The sequence below is a fragment of the Salmo salar genome, chromosome 06 (assembly GCF_965601325.2).
Source record: "Salmo salar chromosome 06, fSalSal1, whole genome shotgun sequence".
Lineage (NCBI taxonomy): Eukaryota > Metazoa > Chordata > Actinopteri > Salmoniformes > Salmonidae > Salmo > Salmo salar.
In genome coordinates this window covers 15,413,255-15,437,153 of record NC_138296.1, presented here as the reverse complement: position 1 = coordinate 15,437,153, position 23,899 = coordinate 15,413,255, and the positions used below count along the sequence as shown (strand labels likewise).

Here is a 23,899-nt window from a genome sequence, read left to right as displayed (position 1 = left end):
ATCAAAACATTAGCTAGTTAGCTGGCTACGCACTAGCGTATCCTCCCAGCTAAAATAATACTACAGACTACACTATGTCAAATAATAGCAATTGATTATACACATGTTTAGATAGCTGTGCTTTTCGTTATCGTCAGGCAGTTCGCTAGCTAGCTATATTCCAAAATATTCAACTGTCTGCGTTGGAAGAGGTAGACAGACGAGCTGTGTGGGAGGAGGCCAAAACCAGGACAAGAGCGAAGTCGGAGAGGCCGCTTGACACCTGAGGGGAGGACATTGAAACGGTAACATGCTAGCTAGCGTTATGCTTGCAGCTATTTGGAAGCTTCCAGTTAGCTAGAGTTGACTATTTTTCCTGTATCTTTACTTCAGTGCAACTGTCAAATCAAACGATGTAGCAAGCTAGCCCCTGTTGTTTTATCCAAACATTGTGCTAGTTAACTACAAATTAGTTACAGGTTGGGAAACACTGTTTACAGGAGAGTAGACCAGCAACACACCTCAGTCACTGTTTATAGTAGTAGGCCGGCAACACCCCTCAATCACTGTTTGTAGTAGTAGACTAGCAACACCCCTCAATCACTGTTTACAGTAGTAGACCAGCAACACCCCTCAATCACTGTTTACAGTAGTAGACCAGCAACACCCCTCAATCACTGTTTATAGTTGTAGACCGGCAACACCCCTCAATCACTGTTTATAGTTGTAGACCGGCAACACCCCTCAATCACTGTTTATAGTTGTAGACTGATAACACCACTCAATCACTGTTTATAGTTGTAGACTGGCAACACCCCTCAATCACTGTTTATAGTTGTAGACTGGCAACACTCCTCAATCACTGTTTATAGTTGTAGACCGGCAACACCCCTCAATCACTGTTTATAGTTGTAGACCGGCAACACCCCTCAATCACTGTTTATAGTTGTAGACTGATAACACCACTCAATCACTGTTTATAGTTGTAGACTGGCAACACCCCTCAATCACTGTTTACAGTAGTAGACCAGCAACACCCCTCAATCACTGTTTATAGTTGTAGACCGGCAACACCCCTCAATCACTGTTTATAGTTGTAGACCGGCAACACCCCTCAATCACTGTTTATAGTTGTAGACTGATAACACCACTCAATCACTGTTTATAGTTGTAGACTGGCAACACCCCTCAATCACTGTTTATAGTTGTAGACTGGCAACACTCCTCAATCACTGTTTATAGTTGTAGACCGGCAACACCCCTCAATCACTGTTTATAGTTGTAGACCGGCAACACCCCTCAATCACTGTTTATAGTTGTAGACCGGCAACACCCCTCAATCACTGTTTATAGTTGTAGACCGGCAACACCCCTCAATCACTGTTTATAGTTGTAGACTGATAACACCACTCAATCACTGTTTATAGTTGTAGACCGGCAACACCCCTCAATCACTGTTTATAGTTGTAGACCGGCAACACCCCTCAATCACTGTTTATAGTTGTAGACTGATAACACCACTCAATCACTGTTTATAGTTGTAGACCGGCAACACCCCTCAATCACTGTTTATAGTTGTAGACTGATAACACCACTCAATCACTGTTTATAGTTGTAGACCGGCAACACCCCTCAATCACTGTTTATAGTTGTAGACCGGCAACACCCCTCAATCACTGTTTATAGTTGTAGACTGATAACACCACTCAATCACTGTTTATAGTTGTAGACCGGCAACACCCCTCAATCACTGTTTATAGTTGTAGACTGGCAACACCCCTCAATCACTGTTTATAGTTGTAGACTGGCAACACCCCTCAATCACTGTTTATAGTTGTAGACTGGCAACACCCCTCAATCACTGTTTATAGTTGTAGACTGGCAACACCCCTCAATCACTGTTTATAGTTGTAGACCGGCAACACCCCTCAATCACTGTTTATAGTTGTAGACTGATAACACCACTCAATCACTGTTTATAGTTGTAGACTGATAACACCACTCAATCACTTTATAGTTGTAGACTGGCAACACCCCTCAAATGAAACTCCTCCATCTGCTTCCCCCACCCAAACTATTGATGTCTTGGAACTTGTGCATTCTCCCCCCAGCCAGCCGCAGCCCGGCCTGAGACACGGGTAACAGGATAGGGAAGCAGAGCGGAGAGGCTGCCGCCACAGCGGGGCCTGCGGACAATATGGCGGGCAGCCCCGAGAAGAGTGTCTCGGCGCAGGAGTGGAAGGAGCAGGGCAACCGCCTCTTCCTCAGCCGCAAGTACCAGGAGTCGGCCGCCTGCTACAGCAAAGCCATTGTAAGGACAAGGGGTTGGGAGAAGGGGGAGAGAGATAAAGAAAGAGAGAGTGTGGAGTGTGTGTGGAACTGAGGTAGTGCCCCAAATTGTAACTTTGCGTGATGAGTAACCTCACTCTGAGATATAGAAAGTCAGCTGTCGCTTGTAGCGAAGATTGTGTGTGTGCGTGTGCAAACGTGGCATACTTAGGAATGAGATAAGGGGATAGAAATAGTGAATAATGTGTTTGTCCCCAGAAGCGGAACCCCTCAGTGTCTGTGTACTACACCAACCGGGCATTGTGCCACGTGAAGCTGCAGCAACACGACAAGGCCCTGGCCGACTGCAAGCAGGCGCTGGAGCTGGACCCCCAGTCAGTCAAGGCCCTCTTCTTCCTGGGTCAGTGTCACCTGGAGATGGAAAACTACGACGAAGCCATCGGCAACCTGCAGAGAGGTGGGCTGGGGACCTAGGTGGCAATCAAGGGTCCAGACACAGAGGTGCATCTCACTAGTCGAAATAGGCCTCCTATCCCTGTCCCGTAGTCCCCCTGCCCCATAGGCGTCCTGTCTTCTCGCCTTCATTTGTACTCATTTTAAAGAACTGGACAAGTGTCAAAAGAAATTCCCAATATACATCTACCAGGTAGTGTTCACCAGTCTTTGGATTTCAGATCGGTGTAGATTAAGGAGAGGACATTAAGAGGTAGCTACTAGACTATTGAAATGGAGGAGAGGAAGCTATAAACTATTGAGATGGAGATGCGGAGAGGAAGCTATAGACTAATGAGATGGAGAGGAAGCTATAGACTAATGAGATGGAGAGGAAGCTATAGACTATTGAGATGGAGAGGAAGCTATAGACTATTGAGATGGAGAGGAAGCTATAGACTATTGAGATGGAGAGGAAGCTATAGACTATTGAGATGGAGAGGAAGCTATAGACTATTGAGATGGAGAGGAAGCTATAGACTATTGAGATGGAGAGGAAGCTATAGACTATTGAGATGGAGAGGAAGCTATAGACTATTGAGATGGAGAGGAAGCTATAGACTATTGAGATGGAGAGGAAGCTATAGACTATTGAGATGGAGAGGAAGCTATAGACTATTGAGATGGAGAGGAAGCTATAGACTATTGAGATGAGGAGAGGAAGCTATAGACTATTGAGATGAGGAGAGGAAGCTATAGACTATTGAGATGAGGAGAGGAAGCTATAGACTATTTAGATGAGGAGAGGAAGCTACTACACTATTGAGCTGGAGAGGAGATGAGGAGAGGAAGCTACTAGACTATTCAGCTGGAGAGGAGATGAGGAGAGGAAGCTACTAGACTATTTAGATGAGGAGAGGAAGCTACAAGACTTTAGATGAGGAGAGGAAGCTACTAGACTATTGAGATGGAAAGGAAGCTACTAGACTATGGAGATGAGGAGAGGAAGCTACTAGACTATGGAGATGAGGAGAGGAAGCTACTAGACTATTGAGATGAGGAGAGGAAGCTACTAGACTATTGAGATGGAGAGGAGATGAGGAGAGGAAGCTACTAGACTATTGAGATGAGGAGAGGAAGCTACAAGACTATTTAGATGAGAGGAAGCTACTAGACTATGGAGATGAGGAGAGGAAGCTACTAGACTATTGAGATGAGGAGAGGAAGCTACAAGACTATTTAGATGAGGAGAGGAAGCTACTAGACTATTGAGATGATGAGGAGAGGAAGCTACTAGACTATTTAGATGAGGAGAGGAAGCTACTAGACTATTGAGCTGGAGAGGAGATGAGGAAGCTACTAGACTATTTAGATGAGGAAGCTACAAGACTATTTAGATGGAGAGGAGATGAGGAGAGGAAGCTACTAGACTATTGAGATGGAGAGGAGATGAGGAGAGGAAGCTACTAGACTATGGAGATGAGGAGAGGAAGCTACTAGACTATGGAGATGAGGAGAGGAAGCTACTAGACTATGGAGATGAGGAGAGGAAGCTACTAGACTATGGAGATGAGGAGAGGAAGCTACTAGACTATTGAGATGAGGAGAGGAAGCTACTAGACTATTGAGATGGAGAGGAAGCTACAAGACTATTTAGATGAGGAGAGGAAGCTACTAGACTATTTAGATGAGGAGAGGAAGCTACTAGACTATTTAGAGGAGAGGAAGCTACAAGACTTTAGATGAGGAGAGGAAGCTACTAGACTATTGAGATGGAAAGGAAGCTACTAGACTATTGAGATGATGAGGAGAGGAAGCTACTAGACTATTTAGATGAGGAGAGGAAGCTACTAGACTATTGAGCTGGAGAGGAGATGAGGAAGCTACTAGACTATTTAGATGAGGAAGCTACAAGACTATTTAGATGGAGAGGAGATGAGGAGAGGAAGCTACTAGACTATTGAGATGGAGAGGAGATGAGGAGAGGAAGCTACTAGACTATGGAGATGAGGAGAGGAAGCTACTAGACTATGGAGATGAGGAGAGGAAGCTACTAGACTATGGAGATGAGGAGAGGAAGCTACTAGACTATTGAGATGAGGAGAGGAAGCTACTAGACTATTGAGATGGAGAGGAAGCTACAAGACTATTTAGATGAGGAGAGGAAGCTACTAGACTATTTAGATGAGGAGAGGAAGCTACTAGACTATTTAGAGGAGAGGAAGCTACAAGACTTTAGATGAGGAGAGGAAGCTACTAGACTATTGAGATGGAAAGGAAGCTACTAGACTATGGAGATGAGGAGAGGAAGCTACTAGACTATGGAGATGAGGAGAGGAAGCTACTAGACTATGGAGATGAGGAGAGGAAGCTACTAGACTATTGAGATGAGGAGAGGAAGCTACAAGACTATTTAGATGAGAGGAAGCTACTAGACTATGGAGATGAGGAGAGGAAGCTACTAGACTATTGAGATGAGGAGAGGAAGCTACAAGACTATTTAGATGAGGAGAGGAAGCTACTAGACTATTGAGATGATGAGGAGAGGAAGCTACTAAACTATTTAGATGAGGAGAGGAAGGTACTAGACTATTGAGCTGGAGAGGAGATGAGGAAGCTACTAGACTATTTAGATGAGGAAGCTACAAGACTATTTAGATGGAGAGGAGATGAGGAGAGGAAGCTACTAGACTATTGAGATGGAGAGGAGATGAGGAGAGGAAGCTACTAGACTATGGAGATGAGGAGAGGAAGCTACTAGACTATGGAGATGAGGAGAGGAAGCTACTAGACTATGGAGATGAGGAGAGGAAGCTACTAGACTATTGAGATGAGGAGAGGAAGCTACTAGACTATTGAGATGAGGAGAGGAAGCTACTAGACTATTGAGATGGAGAGGAAGCTACAAGACTATTTAGATGAGGAGAGGAAGCTACTAGACTATTTAGAGGAGAGGAAGCTAACAAGACTATTTAGATGAGGAGAGGAAGCTACTAGACTATTGAGATGGAGAGGAGATGAGAGGAAGCTACTAGACTATTGAGATGAGGAGAGGAAGCTACTAGACTGTTGAGGAGAGGAAGCTACAAGACTATTTAGATGAGGAGAGGAAGCTACAAGACTATTTAGATGAGGAGAGGAAGCTACTAGACTATTGAGATTGAGGAGATGAAGCTACTAGACTATTGAGATGAGATGAAGCTACTAGACTATTGAGATGAGATGAAGCTACTAGACTATTGAGATGAGATGAAGCTACTAGACTATTGAGATGAGGAGATGAAGCTACTAGACTATTGAGATGAGGAGAGGAAGCTACTAGACTATTGAGATGAGGAAGCTACTAGACTATTGAGATGAGGAAGCTACTAGACTATTGAGATGAGGAAGCTACTAGACTATTGAGATGAGGAAGCTACTAGACTATTGAGATGAGGAAGCTACTAGACTATTGAGATGAGGAAGCTACTAGACTATTGAGATGCGGAAGCTACTAGACTATTGAGATGAGGAAGCTACTAGACTATTGAGATGAGGAAGCTACTAGACTATTGAGATGAGGAAGCTACTAGACTATTGAGATGAGGAAGCTACTAGACTATTGAGGAGATGAGGAAGCTACTAGACTATTGAGGAGATGAGGAAGCTACTAGACTATTGAGGAGATGAGGAAGCTACTAGACTATTGAGGAGATGAGGAGATGAGGAGAGGAAGCTACTAGACTATTGAGGAGATGAGGAGAGAAACCTACTTCAGACTATTGAGATGCACCCATCCCGGACACACTCCCATTCAGGAGTCTAGATGCACACATCAAAATATATTTCTAAGTTACTTGCCTAAGTCTTGACAGGACATTGGATTAAGTCAGCTCTACCAGCTAATGCAAAGCTTCATTTTCACCATTATATCATTAATAATAATAGTTGTCCTTAATTTGGCCCTCAGCATATAACCTGGCGAAAGAGCAACGGTTGAACTTTGGCGACGACATTCCCAGTGCCCTCCGGATAGCCAAGAAGAAGCGCTGGAACAGCATCGAGGAGAAGCGCATTAACCAGGAGAACGAGCTGCATGCCTATCTCACCAAACTCATCCTGGCAGAGAAAGAGAGGTGAGAGATTCTTTCTGTGCTCACCAATAGTTTGTTTCCGGCTGTGTGTTCTATATATGTTGTGTATCAGTGGACGGCTCACAATAATGGCTGGAGTGGAGTCTAATGGCTGGAATGGTATCCAGCACGTTTGATACCGTTCCAGCCATTATTATGAGCCGTCCTCCCCTCTGCAGCCTCCACTGTTGTGCGTGTGTGTATATAATGTGTGAGCTGTGCTAAGGTTTCCCCCGAGTAGGACAATAGAGGCTCATCTGAATCTGTTCCAGCCACATGGTGGGAACACTGTAGGGGTTGGGAGGGGGATTTACAGAACATGAATTCACTTTGTGAATCAGAGAATAGCCATTTTGATTTAGTTTTTCCACAACACTCAAGTTGAAATGAAACAACCATAAACGTGTTGCGCAATCAATTCCCATTAGTCAGTGGGAAACCATTGCATTTAAAAAAAAAAGATACTGTTATTTTACCAGGTAAGTTGACTTAGAACACATTCTCATTTACAGCAACAACCTGGGGAATAGTTACAGGGGAGAGGAGGGGGATGAATGAGCCAATTGTAAACTGGGGATGATTAGGTGACCACGATGGTATGAGGGACAGCTTGGGAATTTAGTCAGGACACTGGGGTTAACACCCCTACTCTCACGATAAGTGCCATGGGATCTTTAATGATCTCAGAGAGTCAGGACACCTGTTTAACATCCCAACCCGAAAGACAGCACCCTACACAGGGCAGCATCCCCAACCACTGCCCTGGGGCATTGGGATATTTTCTAGACCAGAGGAAAGAATGCCTCCTACTGGCCCTCCAACACCACTTCCAGCAGCATCTGGTCTCCCATCCAGGGACTGACCAGGACCAACCCTGCTTAGCTTCAGAAGCAAGCCAGCAGTGGGATGCAGGGTGGTATGCTGCCTTGTTGGTACAACGTCTCTTACAGTTGGGGGCATTCATATAATAATAATATAAGCCATTTGGCAGGCACTTTCAACCAAAGCAGTCATGCAGGCATATACTTTTCATGCCCGGTGGTCCCGGGAATCAAACCCACTCTCCTGATGTTGCAAGCACCATGCTCTAGATGACTGTTAATTAACTGTGTGCTTGGCGTCACCCCGGGAGAGTTTTTTTTTTTAAATGCCCCCAACTGTGGTTGGTGTGTAAAACCAGTTAGTCCATCCATTTATAGGCCTACACTCCATACTATCCATACTATCCATTTATATTGCAGTAAGATAAGCCTTCATTGGTGGAAGTTACTGAAATAATCCATACTATCCATTTATATTGCAATAAGATTAGCCTTCATTGGAGGAAGTTACTGAAGTAATCCATACTATCCATTTATATTGCAATAAGCTAAGCCTTGGTTGGTTGAAGTTAGCAGAGTGATTTGGATGACTGGTCCTATCCTCAGGGAACTGGATGACAGCAGAGAGGAACAAGATGCCAAGTCGGAGGAATGCAGAAGCCGACACGACCTCACTAAGTTCCACTCCAAACACGTGAGTCCTAAAACAAGTGTACCAACATCCAGCTAACGTCCAAAGACGCAGGGTATAAACACATATCAATGGGGAAATAAGGACTTACCCACATTCTGTTTAGAATGCTCTCGTAGCCTAGGTTACTAGAAATGGTTAAACAACAAAAGGGTTTTCATCAGCTAAACCGAAGACATGTTAACACAACCTTACTAATCAAGATCTGTTTTTTTACATCATAAGGATATGCAACAGAACAGGGCTGTTATGCTCCCAAAAACTCTTAGTGGGCACAAAGTACGTGAGAATGGCAGGGGGTGGTCTGGAGGGGGGTTAGGAGAATTTAGCATTTGTGCTTAATTCTATGTCAAATTATATATTTTTTTGCAAAGATAAGCATAACTCTTGAGCTGTCTGTATCCTCCTGACTGGTGGTAAAATAATATGTATAAATATGCTTCTCTGCATCTCTGCTAAAATCTGGGTAAAAGATTGAGAGGAACGTGAGTCTTATTCAGTACAATTAGTTATTGCTTTTCTAGTCTACCAACCTTACCAGCAGACAAGCTAGCTACTCTAACTTGATTGATGGCCTGAAATGGCTTCTTGGTAGCTAGTTATGAGGTAGGTGGCTAGTAGTATGTGTATATATATTAAAAAAAAACAGAACATGTTTAAATCGTGTTTGGCCTTACTCTAGCTTATTGCATGTATGTGTGTCTTTCGGAGGAGTTGGGATAAAGCAGAAGTAACGTTTTGGTTGGACCTTGTGTACAATTGATGAATAAAATGATCTTGATTTAGGTGTCACATTTCTCTACAGGACAAGCACCTGTCAGACATGGAGGAGCTCTTCTCTCAGCTGGATGAGAAGAGGAAGGTGAGTGCTCTACTGCCTCCTGCTGGATACAGGTTCAGGGGGAGAATCTCTGTTGCATTTCCTTGATTCTTCTCACCCCTTTCCTCGCCTCTGTCCGAAAACCCATTGGATGAGAAGGTCAGAGCCTCCTCCCCTCTAACCTTCCCACCCTCGCCTCCTTCTCAAATGGTTTTTGAGAAGGAGGCGAGGAAAGAGAGGAATAGAGGAAATGCAATTGACATTCTCCCGTGCTCTGTTTACCCCTGTCCCCTAGCCCCTACACCCTTGGCACTCTGCACTCTGAGTAATAGGGAGATATGAATACAAGTTTCATCTTGTCTTCTGATTGGCTGGGTGAAAATGATTCCAAATTGCTTCCACCTGTCCAATCCTCTCAGATCTAGAGGAGCGGCTAGTCTGCTGTGGAGTAGGGGCTAGGGGTTTGGAACTCAGCACTAGCCCTTACATAATCAATGGTTTGTGTTTGATGGCTATCACTCTGGCTATACTAGAAACAACTCTCTATTCCTAAACCCTTAAACAATCTTAACCCCTTCATTAATAACAAATACCAGGTCAGAATGTACAAGACACTAAAATATGTAACTACAGTATACATCTCTTCTATCATGGCTATTTAGTGATAACCTCTGTTTGTTTAACAGAAAAGGGAGATCCCAGACTACCTGTGTGGAAAGATCAGCTTTGAGTTGATGAGGGAGCCCTGCATTACACCCAGTGGGATCACTTATGACCGCAAAGACATTGAGGAGCACCTACAGGTAAGGATTAGTCTCATCAAACCTGACCCTTGGCAACAGCAGTGACTGGGTCAGGTTTGAAAGTTGGGCTCTTATGGCATCCTCGATGAGGTGGAGAAAAAAATTCTGGGCTGGGTCCTCTTCAGACAGACAACTCTCCCAACAAATCAGAGGCAGACATGCCAGAATGTCATGATTTGAAACCAGAGTTTGAAGGCAAAACCTTTGCTGTGGTTTTAGTGAAGGTAGCTGATGCAAACTAGCCACATGTAAAATTCACTCATTAAAAATAACCTCCGTGATCTCCATCTTGCTAGCTACTATTTACTACTGTATTCAAGCTGATCAGGTAGTGACGTAGGCAGTGAAGTAGTTATTCTATGCCAAACTGACGTTCTGTTACGTACATATGTGTTAAACTGGAACAATTGTGGGAGGCAACCCGGATGTCTAGAGAGACTAGGTAAGGATCGGCAGGAGTACTCCAAATTGATGTCTAGAGAGACTAGGTAAGGATCGGCAGGAGTACTCCAAATTGATGTCTAGAGAGACTAGGTAAGGATCGGCAGGAGTACTCCAAATTGATGTCTAGAGAGACTAGGTAAGGATCGGCAGGAGTACTCCAAATTGATGTCTAGAGAGACTAGGTAAGGATCGGCAGGAGTACTTCAAATTGATGTCTAGAGAGACTAGGTAAGGATCGGCAGGAGTACTTCAAATTGATGTCTAGAGAGACTAGGTAAGGATCGGCAGGAGTACTTCAAATTGATGTCTAGAGAGACTAGGTAAGGATCGGCAGGAGTACTTCAAATTGATGTCTAGAGAGACTAGGTAAGGATCGGCAGGAGTACTTCAAATTGATGTCTAGAGAGACTAGGTAAGGATCGGCAGGAGTACTTCAAATTGATGTCTAGAGAGACTAGGTAAGGATCGGCAGGAGTACTTCAAATTGATGTCTAGAGAGACTAGGTAAGGATCGGCAGGAGTACTTCAAATTGATGTCTAGAGAGACTAGGTAAGGATCGGCAGGAGTACTTCAAATTGATGTCTAGAGAGACTAGGTAAGGATCGGCAGGAGTACTTCAAATTGATGTCTAGAGAGACTAGGTAAGGATCGGCAGGAGTACTTCAAATTGATGTCTAGAGAGACTAGGTAAGGATCGGCAGGAGTACTTCAAATTGATGTCTAGAGAGACTAGGTAAGGATCGGCAGGAGTACTTCAAATTGATGTCTAGAGAGACTAGGTAAGGATCGGCAGGAGTACTTCAAATTGATGTCTAGAGAGACTAGGTAAGGATCGGCAGGAGTACTTCAAATTGATGTCTAGAGAGACTAGGTAAGGATCGGCAGGAGTACTTCAAATTGATGTCTAGAGAGACTAGGTAAGGATCGGCAGGAGTACTCCAAATTGATGTCTAGAGAGACTAGGTAAGGATCGGCAGGAGTACTTCAAATTGATGTCTAGAGAGACTAGGTAAGGATCGGCAGGAGTACTCCAAATTGATGTCTAGAGAGACTAGGTAAGGATCGGCAGGAGTACTCCAAATGGATGTCTAGAGAGACTAGGTAAGGATCGGCAGGAGTACTCCAAATGGATGTCTAGAGAGACTAGGTAAGGATCGGCAGGAGTACTTCAAATTGATGTCTAGAGAGACTAGGTAAGGATCGGCAGGAGTACTCCAAATTGATGTCTAGAGAGACTAGGTAAGGATCGGCAGGAGTACTTCAAATTGATGTCTAGAGAGACTAGGTAAGGATCGGCAGGAGTACTTCAAATTGATGTCTAGAGAGACTAGGTAAGGATCGGCAGGAGTACTCCAAATTGATGTCTAGAGAGACTAGGTAAGGATCGGCAGGAGTACTCCAAATGGATGTCTAGAGAGACTAGGTAAGGATCGGCAGGAGTACTTCAAATTGATGTCTAGAAAGACTAGGTAAGGATCGGCAGGAGTACTCCAAATTGAATCTCCAAAATACTCCTTTATACTCACAAATAAATCACTGACCATGTAAAAGAATAGTTCCACATCATTTCTGTGTTCAATATTATGAAGTATTAAGCAGGGGTGACAGTAAGGTGGTATGGTCCGGTACGGCGTCCCGGCAAAATAAATAGTGGGGGTACGTTGTACCGGTAAAACATGACCCTATCACAATAATTAAAACATAATGTCAAGAAAAATGTAAGCTATTACACCACTATCTATCATTACCGCATGTCAGAGACATGAAACATGAAAACGTCTCCAAAATGCGATGTGGTTGGACGAAAACACAGACATTTTGCCAAAGTAGAGATGAGTGGCCGACACCGAGACACGCGCGGTCAGCATTGGACGCATAAATTCTGTCCTAATGACAATCGCCCAATGTCAGACTTTCTGGTGTTTTATGTAACAGATGCTTCTTTCCATTCACCACTGCTTGGAGTTTGGAATTGAAATAGACTGTGAGTGAATGAACACAGGCTGGTAGCCTATTGGTAAAGCAGCCCTTTTGAAGTGATCGCTTCACAATCAGATGAAAACATCATGACTGTTTGTGTTTATGCCACAATAAAAGGTCATACATGTTAAATGACAAATCTTTACGACTAGGCCCAGAGAGATGCTATTGAATTAATAGGGATTCAAATCAAATGTTATGTCACAATACAACAGATCACCTTAGAGTGAAATGCTTACTTTCAGGCCCTTAACCAACAACGCAGTTTTAAGAAAATACCAAAAAATAAAAAATTAAATAAGAGATAAGAATACCTAATAATTGAAGAGCAGCAGTAAATAACAGTAGTGGGGCTATATACAGGGGGTACCGGTACAGAGTCAATGTGGGGGGGTATCGGTTAGTCGAGGTAATTGAGGTAATATGTACATGTAGTAGAGTTATTAAAGTGATGGTACATAGATAGTAACAGAGAGTAGCAGCAGCGTAGAAGACGGGAGAGGTGTAATTCTCTGATGAGGCCCATACATTCTGTTGGTCAGGAGGTCCTGTACCAGGAAGAAATGAAATGTACTTTCAGCCCTGGTATTAAGGTGTTATGTCACCCATATGATCCTAACTGTCTTCTTATGTTTGCAGCGAGTGGGCCATTTTGACCCGGTGACACGCAGCCCTCTGACTCAAGACCAGCTGATCCCTAATCTGGCCATGAAAGAGGTCATCGATGCTTTCATCATGGAGAATGGATGGGTGGAGGACTACTGAACGAAGGAGGGAGAGAGGGAGAGTAGGAATCATTCCAAAAGAAGAACCAGACATTAAAAGATGACAACAAACCAAACAAGTATGATCTGCACTTTAAAGCTGAGGCCACACCACAGACTGACATACCTTCAGTAGGACTGAGACTACACCACAGACTGATACACCTTCACTAGGACTGACACTACACCACAGATTGACACACCTTCACTAGAACTGAGACTACACCACAGAGTGATACACCTTCACTAGAACTGAGACTACACCACAGATTGACACACCTTCACTAGAACTGAGACTACACCACAGACTGATACACCTTCCCTAGGACTGAGACTACACCAGACTGACACCACTTCACTAGGACTGAGACTACACCACAGACTGATACACCTTCACTAGGACTGAGACTACACCAGACTGACACCACTTCACTAGGACTGAGACTACACCAGACTGACACCACTTCACTAGGACTGAGACTACACCAGACTGACACCACTTCACTAGGACTGAGACTACACCAGACTGACACCTTCACTAGGACTGAGACTACACCACAGATTGACACAACTTCACTAGGACTGAGATTACACCACAGACTGACACACCTTCACTAGGACTGAGACTACACCACAGACTGACACACCTTCACTAGGACTGAGACTAGACCACAGACTGACACACCTTCACTAGGACTGAGACTAGACCACAGACTGATACACCTTCACTAGGACTGAGACTAGACCACAGACGGACACACTTTCACTAGGACTGAGACTACACCACAGACTGATACACCTTCACAAGGACTGAGACTACACCACAGACTGATACTCTTTCACTAGGACTGAGACTACACCACAGACTGACACACCTTCACTAGGACTGAGACTACACCACAGACTGATACACCTTCACTAGGACTGAGACTACACCAGACTGATACACCTTCACTAGGACTGAGACTAGACCACAGACTGATACACCTTCACTAGGACTGAGACTAGACCACAGACTGATACACCTTCACTAGGACTGAGACTAGACCACAGACTGATACACCTTCACTAGGACTGAGACTAGACCACAGACTGATACACCTTCACTAGGACTGAGACTAGACCACAGACTGATACACCTTCACTAGGACTGAGACTAGACCACAGACTGATACACCTTCACTAGGACTGAGACTACACCAGACTGATACACCTTCACTAGGACTGAGACTAGACCACAGACTGATACACCTTCACTAGGACTGAGACTACACCACAGACTGATACTAGGACTGCCATTAAATCTCCTGTTGATCTATACATCTCTCTCTCTGTTTCCATCATTGTCCTTTTCCCCCCATTTATTTTGTGTCTCTCAGCTGCTCATACTAGTCAGATCCAACAATCAGGACACGCTACCAAACATTGCACCGAATCAGAGCACATCATTCAACAACAGGACCCAATCAGAATATAGTACACAACACCTTGGGCCAATCGCTTGAACGTTACTCAGAACAACCAATCATATTGCAGACCACTAAACCCAGCGGCCCAATCACATCCTAGACCTCGAGTCTACAAGTGCAGCGATTGACCAATCAGGGCTAAATGTACTTTACTTGTGGTGATGCTCCACAACTTGTCTTCTATTTTAAATCTCCTTTTCTATGGGGAAGAGGACTGTCTGAGGCACCGCCATGTTTTCTCCACTCTCCATTGTAGTCCTCTTGAGTGGCCTGTAGATGGTCCAATGTAGTCCTCTTGAGTGATGGGCCAATTTTAAACCCAAGCTGATTTCTTACCACTACAATGCAGCACTTCTCTATATCCTCTTGGAGGGCTGAAAATACTGTATAATATAGAATGAAACCCAAGCCCTCATCTTCAGTGTTTTGCAGTATGTAGGGAAGCAATATGTGTAATCAATGATGGGAGGGTCTGGGAAGAGCATTCAAGGCTTTGCGCAAAGGGTTGTTTTTTGACCAAGGACATCTCTAATTTTGGCTGAGTTTCCACCATTTTGTTGCCGCTCATACAGAGCTGAGCGTTGATGAATGGGGAAGTGCGTAGGGGTCAGGGTTGGGGTCAATTCTATTTCAATTCCAGTCAATGAATTAAACCCAATTCCACATTTTCTTTCTAAAGATTTGTTTAAAATTGTGAGTCACAGGTGTGTTTTTGAAGGCTGTGTTTAATGGTAATGTGTTTTCTCTGGTTTACATGTTGCTGAATGTTTTCAGGTGGTGTCCTGTCTGTGCCTCAAGTGGCGCTTGAAGTAGAATATGGAAGTCAGTCATCTGATTGGCTTTGAGAAGGACTGTCTTCTCTTCAGTATAACTTACTGCTCGTGGTCGCTCTTGTTTTAATGATTCCACTCTTTGAGCCTTAGTCCAATGGCTGCGAAGCATGGTTGGGGTCGATGACATTTTTCAATTGATGATTTTCGAACGCAAATTCATGAATTAAAATATCCTGATTTAAATAATAAAAAAATCATTTTCAATTCGACCCCTCAACCCTGCTGCAAACAGATAATCAGTTTCCTCTTCTCGTCATTTCAGAAATCATACATTCCTCTCAGCCATACGACCCTGTTTGAGTTACCAACTGAAAATGATTGAATGTGAAATGAACCTGTATATTCCTACCCTCTGCTGGATATGAGGATGCAGTTATGTTGTGTTAGTCTGTCATGTGTATCAATATTATGTGTACATGTAGGGTTGGGGACATATTCCTCTCCCCCTTGGCCCTGATTCCTCCTAAGAGAGGGGTGGGAACAGTCAAGTTTCTCTAGAGCCTCAGTGGGACTGTGAATGTTCTTTATTTCACTGTTGTGCTGTTATGTCTACAAGTGTTCCAATAAAGGCTACAACTTAGAGGCTGCAGTGTTTACATTGATAATCAACATACAAATGGTCATCTTATTTTCAAGTACTTAATTTTTTTTTAAATAAATGTGAAATATATTAGCTGCTTTTGACCTAGTTGGCCCGGTACAATGGAACCGATGGGAAAAGTCACAGAAGTGGAAACGGGCTAGAAAACCAGTGTGTGACTTCCAGGGAATACAGTCAGAACAAGCCACACTCATCTCCTATTGGTCAGTAGACGTTCCAATAGTCTTTGACCGCTTTGTTTCTTTGTCTATGAACAGATGGACCACTGATCTACATAGTAGTTATGATGACAGAGTGGAAATACAGCTTTAGATGACTTTTTGGGCAGTTTTTGGTTGACAGGAGTGGTGTGGTGCCATTTCAGCTGACATGATACTTTTGAAAGTGCGTCCTTCCTGCTCCCCCTCAGTAATCAGTAACCACTGTGTGTGTGATCTGTGCTGTCTGAGGTGGGTTGAGAACTGTGCAAGAAATCTGATTACCTCAGAGGGGAAAAAGGAATGATGCATGTTAAGTATTCTATAAGGGCTTTGGTCACGTGGGCAATGACCCTTATGACCTTTAGTGTGTTGCGGGGTCAGCCCAGGAAGGTGGATATGAAGACACTGGTGTCCAAATTGAGCGTGGCATGCCACCAGCGGTCAGGGAAATACAGCACCTATCAGCAACAACACAAAAAGTCAGTGACATTGGAGTGACAAGTTGATATTATCTTCCTGCTTTGCCTTGGTAAGGCAAAAATACATAAGAAATAATCTGAATCCAGCCTATCATTCCAATTCAGTGAAAACAATGGCTCAAAAGTAATGTTTGCCTCAAACGTAGTGACCCCCATGGTTGTTTTAAGTGTTTATTATATTCCATAGTTGAAATTTCAAAAATAAATATGGCTCCTACTATCCCTAATGGTTAAATGCCTCAAAAGTAATTTTAGCTCATGTTAGTGACCCATGGTTGATAAATGTGTTTAACATTTTATGGTTGAAATTCCTCCAAATGATGACTCTGATTGTTATCCCATTCTGTTGGAAAATGCATACAACATTATTTTAGCTGACGTTAGTGTCTTGTGTAGATGGAGGGAAGGGTGACAGTTAAAGTATTCCGATATTCAACCAGTCTGTCTATTCTATTATGGCTGCTTTGGCACAGGCAGACCAATTCTGATCTTTTGACCAATTATTGTAAAAAGAGCTGATCTGATTGGTCAAAAGACTAATTAGTAGAAGGAAGGAGAGAGATCTGAATTGGGCTGCCTGTGAACACAGCCTTAATGGTAGTTTTCTGACCTCTCCTGGCCAGATGGTGCACTCTATGGGCTTCTCCTCAGGCAGGTAAGGGTATGTGTCTTTGACCCAGGACAGGGTGGTGTAGTTGGGTGGAAATGGGGCGCCTTGTCCGGGGGGTACAGGAACCAGCGCTGTGGTGGTTGGAGAATAAATAAAAAGGTATCTCATACTGTTGTGTTTAACAGACGTGCATCAATTACAACAAGGTAGTGTAGCGTGCTGAGGCTAACAGCATCAATTACAACAAGGTAGGGTAGCGTGCTGAGGCTAACAGCATCAATTACAACAAGGTAGGGTAGCGTGCTAAGGCTAACAGCATCAATTACAACAAGGTAGGGTAGCGTGCTGAGGCTAACAGCATCAATTACAACAAGGTAGGGTAGCGTGCTGAGGCTAATAGCATCAATTACAACAAGGTAGTGTAGCGTGCTGAGGCTAACAGCATCAATTACAACAAGGTAGGGTGGCGTGCTGAGGCTAATAGCATCAATTACAATAATGTAGGGTAGCGTGCTAAGGCTAACAGCATCAATTACAACAAGGTAGTGTAGCGTGCTAAGGCTAACAGCATCAATTACAACAAGGTAGTGTAGATGTTGAGGCTAACAGCCGGCAGGGCTGACCCTGGATTCAGGTTTACACCAGCCTATCTACTGGTGCTGGACCAATGTTTACATTAACCAGGTGTCATTATGGACGCTGGGACAGCTGTAGCCAGGTGTCATTATGGACGCTGGGACAGCTGTGGCCAGGTGTCATTATGGACGCTGGGACAGCTGTGGCCAGGTGCCATTATGGACGCTGGGACAGCTGTAGCCAGGTGCCATTATGGACGCTGGGACAGCTGTAGCCAGGTGCCATTATGGACGCTGGGACAGCTGTGGCCAGGTGCCATTATGGACGCTGGGACAGCTGTGGCCAGGTGCCATTATGGACGCTGGGACAGCTGTGGCCAGGCGCCATTATGGACGCTGGGACAGCTGTGGCCAGGCGCCATTATGGACGCTGGGACAGCTGTGGCCAGGCGCCATTATGGACGCTGGGACAGCTGTGGCCAGGCGCCATTATGGACGCTGGGACAGCTGTGGCCAGGCGCCATTATGGACGCTGGGACAGCTGTGGCCAGGCGTCATTATGGACGCTGGGACAGCTGTGGCCAGGCGTCATTATGGACGCTGGGACAGCTGTGGCCAGGCGTCATTATGGACGCTGGGACAGCTGTGGCCAGGCGTCATTATGGACGCTGGGACAGCTGTGGCCAGGCGTCATTATGGACGCTGGGACAGCTGTGGCCAGGCGTCATTATGGACGCTGGCCCAGCTGTGGCCCGGCGTCATTATGGACGCTGGGACAGCTGTGGCCAGGCGTCATTATGGACGCTGGCCCAGCTGTGGCCCGGCGTCATTATGGACGCTGGGACAGCTGTGGCCCGGCGTCATTATGGACGCTGGGACAGCTGTGGCCCGGCGTCATTATGGACGCTGGGACAGCTGTGGCCAGGCGTCATTATGGACGCTGGGACAGCTGTGGCCAGGCGTCATTATGGACGCTGGGACAGCTGTGGCCAGGCGTCATTATGGACGCTGGGACAGCTGTGGCCAGGCGTCATTATGGACGCTGGGACAGCTGTGGCCAGGCGTCATTATGGACGCTGGGACAGCTGTGGCCAGGCGTCATTATGGACGCTGGGACAGCTGTGGCCAGGCGTCATTATGGACGCTGGGACAGCTGTGGCCAGGCGTCATTATGGACGCTGGGACAGCTGTGGCCAGGCGTCATTATGGACGCTGGGACAGCTGTGGCCAGGCGTCATTATGGACGCTGGGACAGCTGTGGCCAGGCGTCATTATGGACGCTGGGACCAGGCGTCATTATCGACGCTGGGACAGCTGTGGCCAGGCGTCATTATGGACGCTGTGGCCAGGCGTCATTATGGACGCTGTGGCCAGGCGTCATTATGGACGCTGGGACAGCTGTGGCCAGGCGTCATTATGGACGCTGGGACAGCTGTGGCCAGGCGTCATTATGGACGCTGGGACAGCTGTGGCCAGGCGTCATTATGGACGCTGGGACAGCTGTGGCCAGGCGTCATTATGGACGCTGGGACAGCTGTGGCCAGGCGTCATTATGGACGCTGGGACAGCTGTGGCCAGGCGTCATTATGGACGCTGGGACAGCTGTGGCCAGGCGTCATTATGGACGCTGGGACAGCTGTGGCCAGGCGTCATTATGGACGCTGGGACAGCTGTGGCCAGGCGTCATTATGGACGCTGGGACAGCTGTATTTGAAACACGTTCATTTTGTTTGTCGTTTCCCCATTATTCCTCTTTCTTCAAGGTCCCATTGTTGTTTTATTGATGTAAAGTGTGTTGTGACTCATGTGAAATGCACTTTAAATAAATCTGACTTGATTAAGATATTCTTAGGAGAAATGATCAAGCATAAGGTGGACCATGATTTGATAGGCAGTTAATGTGTTCTTTACCTTCCTGCCATAGATGACCTCAGAGTAGCCAGGTCCATGCCAATGGAAGGGTACACCTGTTCCTGGGCCTGGTTGGGTGGGTAGATAAAGGCACAGGAGGTAAGCTTCAACAGAGGATGACAGCCTGTTCTTTACAGTCACCACAGTAACTGGCTGTATGTATCACACACTATTAAGATGTCCTCTTCACAGATGCATCAGTGTCCATGGAGGTTTGTTCAGCTCTCTGCCAACCTGCAGGTGGTAGTTAATGCATCGGAGTTTAGCCTCTTGCTTCGTACTCTGTGTCCCGTACAAGTCGCCCTGCTACTGATGGTAACGCCATATCGTTGAATCTACCCTGAACACCACTGCAGCTGTACGACATGATTCTGATATCCAACCCTTGACCCTGGTATAGTGTAATCCACAACATATTCATATTATACACTGTGTACAAAACATTAGGAACACCTGCTCTTTCCCTTATTGATGTCACTTGTTAAATCCACTTCAATCAGTGTAGATGAAGGGGGGAGGTGACAGGTTAAAGAAGGATTTTTAAGCCTTGAGACAATTGAGACTTGGATTGTGTATGTGTGCCATTCAGAGGATATTTAAGTGCCTTTGAATGGGGTATTGTAATAGGTGCACCGGTTTGTGTTAAGAGCTGTAACACTGCTGGGTTTTTCACGCTCAACAGTTTCCAGTGTGTATCAAGAATGGTCCACCACTCAAAGGACATCCAGCCAACTTGACACAACTGTGGGAGCTGTCCTAACTGAGCCATACAGGTCCACAGATCCACTGACCTGCGATCCCGAAGCTGTAGTCCCCCGTGGTGTGAGGCAGCATGTAGCGTGGTGCCTTGTAGTTCTCAAACAGAGAGTGCCACTCGGTGAAGTTGTTGTCCCCGAAGAAATACAGAGTGTCTGTCAAAGAGAGACCAGGTGAGATACAGGATGTCTGGCTGTGTGAACTTTAAATTGTTTCTGTTAATGCTTTGACTTTTCAGCGTGATCACATAGCATGTTGTATTATGTTACGAATCATGGTTTTCCTGTTGAGCTCATGTACTGTACAACGACAGTTAGGTGTTCCAGACAACTCACCACTGCCCAGTGTGTCCAAAGACTGAGGCCTCAGCAGCAAGTCCACAAACTCCTCAAACCAGACATCCACTAAATGATAACGAAGAGGCAAAGTAATGTACTACAAATAGAGAACACTGAATACCTTCTAGGATGACTACATTGTGTGTGTGTGTACCTTTCCTGTAAGAGTAGGTGTTGGCAGTGCTGAGCCTCACCATCCTCTCTCCATACTGCTGCAGCAGGCTTGACTTGGAGCACAAGAACTGGAATTTCTGAAAACAAAACAATTACGTTCACCAGAGCCCATTGCTAGACTGATAGTAAGGCCTATGAGACAAGTTTATTTTTGTAATTGTTTTTTTGATTCACATGTACCGTATTGTCAGAGAAACCTTTAAGGATGACTGGTTTGGAGTAGGCATATCTAGGAATAAAACGAGGTGTGTTACACATACTGGTGCAAAACTTGATAGAAAAGAGGCGTTTCCAATGTATGGGTGCAGAACACACACAGTGTAATGATTCACAGAGACTGCAAACACACCCAGGCTGAACACATGAAGTAGACTACAGTACGTACTGTTGGATAAACTGGCGATGTGATAACGAAGCTTTGTCCCAGATGTCAATGTTGCATGGACCCTCATCAGTCAAACTGTATTCTGAATTTGACGACCTGCATGCGAGGGGAAAAATACGCTTTTTAGGCTACGAATACTAGTATTATTGAATGAATGTAAGAGTTAGATATTGATTAAAAGTTCAAATCAGTGGAAAAAAACAGAAGTAGTCGTAATTTATAGATGGTCAAAGACGTAACTTAGCCTAAAAAAACACTCACCACCCTCCGTCATTCTCCGACACCAGTGCATCTAAAGCCGATCTCCAAAACAATAGGAGAAATACTTGTATTCCGAATTTATATTCCATATGGAAATAGCTTTACAGTGCTTCGCAAATACGCCTCATGTCCGTATACCTTTATGGAGTTTCTAATAGAAAGGGTTAAGATTGCTCCTGCCGGTTGTGCCAATGCCCATTGGCTATTGATTTCCTTCTTCCTGAAGTGTAGTGTTCATATGGACCAATCACATTTGACCAACGAGCTGTCTATGGAGGGATCCACAAGAAGTACAATTTGTATTGTTTTTGGGTAGACGGGATGCAGCTAATGTCAGAAGTGACCTTTCATAGCATGTTAGGAGAATTTACACAGCAGCAGCAGATTAGGTAATTAACGTACCAGGTAAGGAGAATTAGGTTGAGGTTAGGAAATGGGATAGGGTTTGCTAAAATTCTCCCTGACGCCACTGTAACATGCACATTTTGACGTTACTTTGACATTAGCTGCATCCCTTCCAGCAATGACCATTTGAATTGCACAAATGTAATACATTGCATACGGTACATTTAATTTGTATTTTCGTTTAAAAATTAAACTGATGAAAGGGCATACATTTTCTCCACAACTTTTTCTAATTGTCCTTCACAGACTTTGACAATATTCATTTTGGCAGAATTATATACTAAAATAGCCAGGTATAATGTTTGCTTGGTATAGTATATTTATCTTTGTATACCACAATTCACCTTTTGATGAATACATGTAAACTCAGCAAAAAAATAAATGTCCTCTCACTGTCAACTGCGTTTATTTCCAGCAAACTTAACATGTGTAAATATTTGTATGAACATAACAAGATTCAACAACTGAGACATAAACTGAACAAGTTCCACAGACATGTGACTAACAGAAACGGAATAATGTGTCCCTGAACAAAGGGGGGGACAAATTCAAAAGTAACAGTCAGTATCTGGTGTGGCCACCAGCTGCACTAAGTACTGCAGTGCACCTCCTCCTCATGGAGTGCACCAGATTAGCCAGTTCTTGCTGTGAGGTGTTACCCATCTCTTCCACCAAGGCACCTGCAAGTTCCCGGACATTTTGGGGGGGAATGGCCCTCACCCTCCGATCCAACAGGTCCCAGACGTGCTTAATGGGATTGAGATCCGGGCTCTTCGCTGGCCATGGCAGAACACTGACATTCCTGTCTTGCAGGAAATCACGCACAGAACGAGCAGTATAGCTGGTGGCATTGTCACGCTGGAGGGTCATGTCAGGATGAGTATGCAGGAAGGGTACCACATAAGGTAGGAGGATGTCTTCCCTGTAACGCACAGCGTTGAGATTGCCTGCAATAACAACAAGCTCAGTCCGATGATGCTGTGACACACCGCCCCAGACCATGACGGACCCTCCACCTCCAAATCGATCCCGCTCCAGAGTACAGGCCTCGGTGTAACGCTCATTCCTTCGACGATAAAGGCAAATCCGACCATCACCCCGGGTGAGACAAAACCGCGACTTGTTAGTGAAGAGCACTTTTTGCCAGTCCTGTCTGGTCCAGCGACGGTGGGTTTGTGCCCATAGGCGACATTGTTGAAGGTGATGTCTGGTGAGGACCTGCCTTACAACAGGCCTACAAGCCCTAAGTCTAGCCTCTCTCAGCCTACTGCGGACAGTCTGAGCACTGATGGAGGGATTGTGCGTTCCTGGTGTAACTCCGGCAGTTGTTGTTGCCATCCTGTACCAGTTGTTGTTGCCATCCTGTACCCTGTACCTGTCCCGCAGGTGTGATGTTCGGATGTACCGATCCTGTGCAGGTGTTGTTACACGTGGTCTGTCACTGCGAGCTGCCAGCTGTCCGTCCTGTCTCCCTGTAGCACTGTCTTAGGCATCTCACAGTATGGACATTGCAATTTATTTACCTGGCCACATCTGCAGTCCTCATGTCTCCTTGCAGCATGCCTAAGGCACGTTCACACAGATGAGCAGGGACCCTGGGCATCTTTCTTTTGGTGTTTTTCAGAGTCAGTAGAAAGGCCTCTTTAGTGTCCTAAGTTTTCATAACTGTGCCCTTAATTGCCTAGCATCTGTAAACTGTTAGTGTCTTATTTACAGATTATAGAGATATGGATTTAATGCATTGCAATTTACGCATTGTTACGAAA

The 23,899-nt window shown here is 45.0% G+C and overlaps 2 protein-coding genes across 3 annotated transcripts; one reads left to right on the top strand and one right to left on the bottom strand.

The window, feature by feature from the left end:
• The first annotated feature begins 2 nt into the window (after positions 1 to 2).
• On the top strand, positions 3 to 16,018 carry LOC106606340 (E3 ubiquitin-protein ligase CHIP). 2 transcript variants are annotated; one of them, XM_045719804.2, is made up of 8 exons: positions 3 to 284; positions 2,091 to 2,290; positions 2,530 to 2,725; positions 6,650 to 6,815; positions 8,240 to 8,327; positions 9,130 to 9,186; positions 9,831 to 9,947; positions 13,012 to 16,018. In XM_045719804.2, the coding sequence occupies exons 2-8, from the start codon at positions 2,177 to 2,179 to the stop codon at positions 13,135 to 13,137; spliced, it is 864 nt and encodes a 287-aa protein (XP_045575760.1). In that variant the 5' UTR covers positions 3 to 284; positions 2,091 to 2,176; the 3' UTR covers positions 13,138 to 16,018. The 2 variants fall into 2 exon arrangements, with proteins under 2 accessions (XP_045575760.1, XP_045575759.1); XM_045719803.2 differs by having other exon boundaries at positions 2,527 to 2,725.
• On the bottom strand, positions 15,945 to 21,906 carry LOC106606216 (jmjC domain-containing protein 8). Its single transcript, XM_014202352.3, is given in 10 exon segments — positions 15,945 to 16,697; positions 17,329 to 17,411; positions 17,414 to 17,459; positions 19,815 to 19,882; positions 20,606 to 20,725; positions 20,906 to 20,974; positions 21,063 to 21,159; positions 21,263 to 21,311; positions 21,468 to 21,563; positions 21,729 to 21,906. Coding segments are annotated over 10 exon segments (798 nt in total). The 5' UTR covers positions 21,818 to 21,906; the 3' UTR covers positions 15,945 to 16,616.
• Between the last annotated feature and the right edge of the window lie 1,993 nt (positions 21,907 to 23,899).